General features: G+C 38.2%; 1 protein-coding gene and 1 long non-coding RNA gene across 2 annotated transcripts; both read right to left on the bottom strand.

Moving 5' to 3' along the window:
* Nucleotides 1-508: 508 nt before the first annotated feature.
* On the bottom strand, nt 509-5,568 carry LOC147866503 (uncharacterized). The gene is made up of 2 exons (XM_087316958.1): nt 5,243-5,568; nt 509-1,158 (listed from the first exon to the last, which is right to left on the bottom strand). The coding sequence occupies exons 1-2, from the start codon at nt 5,484-5,486 to the stop codon at nt 842-844; spliced, it is 561 nt and encodes a 186-aa protein (XP_087173084.1). The 5' UTR covers nt 5,487-5,568; the 3' UTR covers nt 509-841.
* Nucleotides 1,706-4,073, bottom strand: LOC147866504 (uncharacterized). The gene is made up of 2 exons (XR_015529497.1): nt 3,920-4,073; nt 1,706-3,412 (listed from the first exon to the last, which is right to left on the bottom strand). It is a non-coding gene; the product is annotated as an uncharacterized LOC147866504 (long non-coding RNA).
* Nucleotides 5,569-5,970: the final 402 nt, after the last annotated feature.

Below are 5,970 nucleotides of genomic sequence, written 5' to 3'. Positions count from 1 at the left end.
CGAGGTTTATATTTAGGATTGCAAATCCTATGTGCACTTTTATTATCCGACCTACAGTATCCCCTCAAAAGGACACATACTAGGTCTTAAGCTTCTTACATTTTAAAATGGATATTTAACACTCAATTGTTTGGAAGTTATATATCTGATTGTAGAAATTTACTTATCCAACAATAACATGATGACGTATCCTATTATATTAAAGCATATATAAGTTTGGCGTGGACAAGAATTGAATGCTGCTACTAATCAATTGACCTAGAACTTAACGAGGGACCGTGACTTGTGACCTTTAATCATGAAATTGTAGTCACTACTGAGTGAATCTCCAGCTAGCTCACCTGGAAAAATCTGATTATAAATTATATCCAGATTCCAGACCTTGTAAGTGAAACAGATTGTAAAATACTGAAATTCTATACCACACACTAACTAATATACCATTAAATTATATGATAATACTGCATGAGGTGGATCAGCAGTAAGCTTTATTAAGGAAGATGGTGACTCGGCCAAAAAGCAATCATAAGTCATTAAGCATACAATGTTTGTATGGTGCATTTGTTGATCTTCACATGACATCTTGGTTCCTCATTTGATCTCTAGCTTTTCTAACAATATGGACATGCAAAACAACAAACAACAATACAAAATACACATATAGCCGAAGTCTTGGAACTCTCTCTATATGACGAGCTTCGTCCCATAAACAAGATGAAACCAGACTAACGTCACAGTGTCATCTGTCTAAAACCTTCTTGACAAGTCTAAGAACTGCTCAATAATTCTAAACACTGATGGATAAGTCAATAAACTTCTCGATAAATCCAAATATTTCTGATCAATCTAAAAACTTCTCAATTGCAGTTATCAATGCTGCCTTGGGAACAGCTCCAATGATGCTATCTTTTTTTATTCCTTGTTTAAATATCATCACAGTAGGAATGCTGCGGACACCATATTCTGTGGCAGTATTGGGGCTTTCATCAGTATTTATCTTAAAGAATTTAACTCGTCCAGCATACTCTCGGGCAAGGTCATCAACTAGAGGGGCAATCATTCGGCATGGACCACACCATGGAGCCCAAAAGTCGACAAGCACGGGAAGGTTACTATCTAGCACCAGCTCTTTCCATGTCTTGTCAGTCACTTCGCTAGCTGGTAAAAAAAAGAATGGAACAATACATTATCATTACATACAACAAACAAGTTGGAGGTTGAAACATAGTTTTCATTGACACATCAGTAACATAATCTTCTCATACACAAACCATTCATTGACAAATCAGAACCCTATTTGCCACATCCACAAATCAGCAACATAATTATCTCATTGAAAAATCAATAAGATGTCAGCTCGTTGACAAATCAGTGACGTGAACATCACATTGACAAGTCACTGATATAATCTTCATTGATACATCACTAACATAATACCCTCATTGATGATCAGCAACATAAACTTCATCCGCCATAGTTTTCTTATATGTGAACTACACAGAAAACATATAATTGTCTGGGAGTATGGAAAACTACGTTAAGATCCCCCAAAAACTTCCATCCATGCTGTCATAAGTGAACCCCCTAAAACATAGAGATATGTGATGAATCTGACTTAAATTAGCTCTGACAATCGATTTAAACCTGCCTAAAGAATCTCAACATTATTGCTTCTTTAGTTTGGCCTATCTTAAAAAAATCTGACTTGAGAAAAAGTGGAAACAAATTTCTATTTTTAAACATTTCCTAGAGTATGAAAAATGTTTTCATTCATGCCCATAAACAAATGTGGGTCATGTATAGCATATATCCAGGTGTTTAAAGGGGCCAAGTGTGAAAATTTGAAAGGTCTGTATCAAACTTCCATATAACAATACGTGTTTCCCGTATTGCTGAAGAATGGAAACACTATGAACTTCAAGACAAACATGTCTAAAGATTCTGAATGTCATATACAATTTTTGCCATGAATGTAAAAATTGGCAGCCACAGAAAATATTGACACCTCTCTCACATTCGGTATGTAAAAAGTAATCCATGAGATTTATTATTGTTTAGTACCAACCGTGAATGCGTCCCTTTTTCCCGATAATTCATTTTGCCCAGACTTTCGATCATCATCTAGAATTACTTGGGGGTACCATATCATCTGCATCGCGTCTGCAGATAACTTTTAATTGGTTGAATCCAAAAACTATCCAGACTCCTCACAATAGAACCAGTTTCCTGTGTGAAGAAATCTAAATCAACCACTCCATGAAATCCCTTGCATCAAACAACTGTAGCAACCTTCTCAACCTTGGAGAAGAATTTCTAAAGCTTGCTTCAATCACTTAAACATACACGGCCAATGTTGAGACCTGATGTACCCATGTCAAGCCTGCCATACTAAAAAAACCTTCCCAATTGCTTGAGAAGCTGTAGTCCTCAAAGAGTTCTAGATATGCATATGCCCCATGCCAAGCAAAAGTAACAGATCCTTTAAACTCTTCCTTCTTCTTCCCATTCGAATTCCTTCACATTGTCCTCAAGCCTGTTGATACCAACCATCTTTCTGAGATATTGGTGCACATGTCCTTGTCCTTCCAACAATGCTTTACAACCCCCTCTTATCACCAGGACTTGACCAAAATCCATCCTCTGGTATTGCAACATAGGAACTAGATTTTTCTAGATTCCAAGGGTACTTTAACCAGGGTCAATTTTGGACCTGTCTAACAGTTCATCATCAAACAAACCACTATCACAGACATTTGGCCTTTGGCTTCCTCCCATCTGCCATGGCTGCAATATCATAGGCTTAAACACAAGAGAAAAACTGGACATACCTATGTCCTGGATATATGGACAAGGGCATATAAAAAGAAATAAAGAAAGATATATTTTTGAGGCCCCAAAATGTCCTATAGGCAACATACCAGATTTTTTTGAACTGAGACCCAAGGTTCTGAGATTACATCTTCAAATTCTGTCTCTTCTAGAGAACAAATCAGGTTTGTTTGAACTGAGACCAAATTTGAGATGCCAGTGGCAGTCTAAATTGAGACAAAGTTTCTGAGGTTTCTTTGCCTTTGGGAGTCATAGCTCTTTTTCCTGGGTATTATGGCATATTTGACATTCAGGGCATAAGGGGGAAGAGCAGGCATAGACCTCTTCCACTACTAGGGAATTCGTGCAGAGTTTGCAAATGAACAATAAAAAGAAAGTTCCGTATTCTTTTTTTTTTAAATATTCTCTGGAAGAAGCCTCAAAAGCCCATACTTTACAGGTATGTAAACTCGTCCAGAAGGATTGTTTCACTAAATCATGGAAAACATGTGAGGATTTCGATTACATATGGGTGATGTCCCTCTAAACATGTTTCCTAGCATCCCATGTTGGAGAAAAGGATTACTTAAATTTGTGTACTTACCTATCTAACAGTCGGCAACACCGAACCGCGAAACCGCAGTTTAATGGATTAATGGTTTAAACGGTTCGGTTCGTTCAGGTTCAAGTTTTCTTTTAACAGTTCAGTTCAGTATGGGAGTGAACAGTTCAGTTCAGTTTCAACGGTTAGAAACCACGGTTTAAACAGTCTAACGGTTTTTTTATTTTTTAAAATAATCTTTTCACTTTTAAGCCTAATTCTCACATTTTAGAAAAATCTTTAAAATTTTGAAAAATTAAAATTTAAGATAATGAAAAAATTTTAATTTGAATTTTGACCTAAGTTGAAAACCGAAACCGAACCACAAAACCACAGTTTTAAAGGTTTAACGGTTTGGAATCTTTTTTAACTGTTCGGTTTAAACGGTTTTGGTTCAAATGGTTTCATGGTTTGATTCGGTTCGGTTCAAGTTTCAAAAAAATTTAACGGCTCAGTTATGACACTCTCAAACTGAACCAATCCGAACTGAACTGTTGCCGATTGTTATACCCATCCCTATTGATGGTCTATCTCCAGTTATGGATTGAAAAACATATCCACCTCCGACCTATCTAAGATGCCAGGACAGACAAGATTAGGGATAGTCGTTTCCCAAAACAATGGTTGAGAAAAACTGGATTGAAAGGTCAAATATTGGAATTCATATGAAAAACTGGATAGAAATCCTAGGATTTGATTGACTGCCTAGATTGGAATTCATACTGATGTGGCACAAATCATTATGTCATCAAGACAGAAATTCACACTAGGGTGACACAAATTCATGCCTTGTAATAACTATTATCTTGATGACGTGATCCACAATCATCATTGACAAAAAAAAGTTCCAGTTTGTCGTGACACAAAATCATTGGTTTCTGCCCAGATGGAAATCCATGATGACTGGCATAAAACTAATTGCCACAGAAAAAGTGTGTTACTGATATGGCCCACGCTTTGATGGAAATCAATGTTGATGTGGAACGATTCATTAGTCACACCTCTCAGGTAGTGTTTGTTACACTTAAATATGTATCCTATGAAAGCTTTGGTGAGAACATTGTTAGGATAGTGCAAACCTAGTTTAGGCAAAGATAAGTTCAGATCTTGGGATCCATTGATCATCTGTTTGCTCATTACCATTCACAGCCCCAAACCATCAACTTCACGAGTGATCATAAACTTCACTCACAGTCTCTAAAATTGCTCAAGAAAAGAGCCAAAACTTCTTGATTGATTTGAGATCTTGGAATCCATTGATCGCCCTTCCACACACTGAATATACCCTTGAAGACATTATATCAACAGCTCAACTGAGCTGGTCTGAAACTTTTAAAGAATTAACGCTATGTTTGTATAGCTTCAGTCACAGCTTCTCGTGTTCCTCAAGGAAATGCCATTCTTGATGACATAAGGATATTTTATTCATAATGTTACATAACAAATACTAATTCAAAACTTCAGATCAACAAATTTCCTGGGCTGAGCTGATGGTTTTCACATAAACAATGTACTTTGCTTCCGCGATGACATTTCTCTTTTCACATCATCAGATGGACCTCGTTTGTCTTTCAAATCATCATCTGCTTCTTTCTTGTCATGAACATCACAGGGGTTTTCAAGAAAGCCAACAAACAGAAAACAAAGCTAAGAACTTTCTTTTCGTTTTTCGCATCATCAAAACGTGTTCTTTCATTCCTCTACTTCCTTCACATAATCAAACGCATTTTTTCTGTACTTTCATCACATCCACATCTTCTACATCATCGCAGGCATTTCCGAGAAAACCACGGGAAGGAAGGCTTCGGATCGCAAGGAGAAAGGAAGACATACCTACGGAAAGGGTTTCCTGCTTCTGCTCGCAGACGATTGACCTGGAAGCGTTGCGACGCACAAAAGACGTCCTGGGACCAGGGAATTTCGAAGAAGAAGAAGAAAGAATTGATCTGCCCAAGCTGAGCGATCTGGTGAAAGAAACCTTGGAGGGAGGGAGGATGCAACAAGTGGTGGTGGCGGAGCCATATGGGGGGGGAGGGAAGTTCGCAGAAGGGGGATAATGGAGAACTTCCATCGCCATAGCCAGGATCTCAGGAATGAACTCTGTTAAAGTATGTATGTATGTAGTGATGATGATGATGATGATGATGATGATGATGATGATGATGATGGTGGGTTTGTCCATACATTTGTCCATAGCCATCATAGATTGATTGGTAGCTTCTTCTTCTTCTTCTTACCATATCAATGTGCTGTGTTAAAAAATCACCGCGCCAGAAATGGTAGGAGATACTTGAGTTAGCGCATGTCACCTAGCTACTACATATGTATATATTTCGCGGTTACTGATTCGCTCAAATGTTTAATCGCCTTTTAGTCAACAGCACTCTGCCCCGCGAAAGATTCCCCCCCCGGCCACAATCCGGCGAAAAAAGAGTTCCCTCGATATGCTCTTCTCTTCGGGTCTCGATGTCAGTTGTTACCATCGAATCCAAGCTAGCTAGCTGCATTGCGTTGTATCCCAATTATGATGCCCCCCCCGCCCCCCCCCCCAAACCCCAATA

The sequence above is a fragment of the Azolla caroliniana genome, unplaced genomic scaffold (assembly GCF_043228905.1).
Source record: "Azolla caroliniana isolate FFs.n. ecotype wild unplaced genomic scaffold, voAzoCaro1.0.p SCAF_3, whole genome shotgun sequence".
NCBI lineage: Eukaryota > Viridiplantae > Streptophyta > Polypodiopsida > Salviniales > Salviniaceae > Azolla > Azolla caroliniana.
This window is presented reverse-complemented; position numbering and strand designations above follow the sequence as displayed.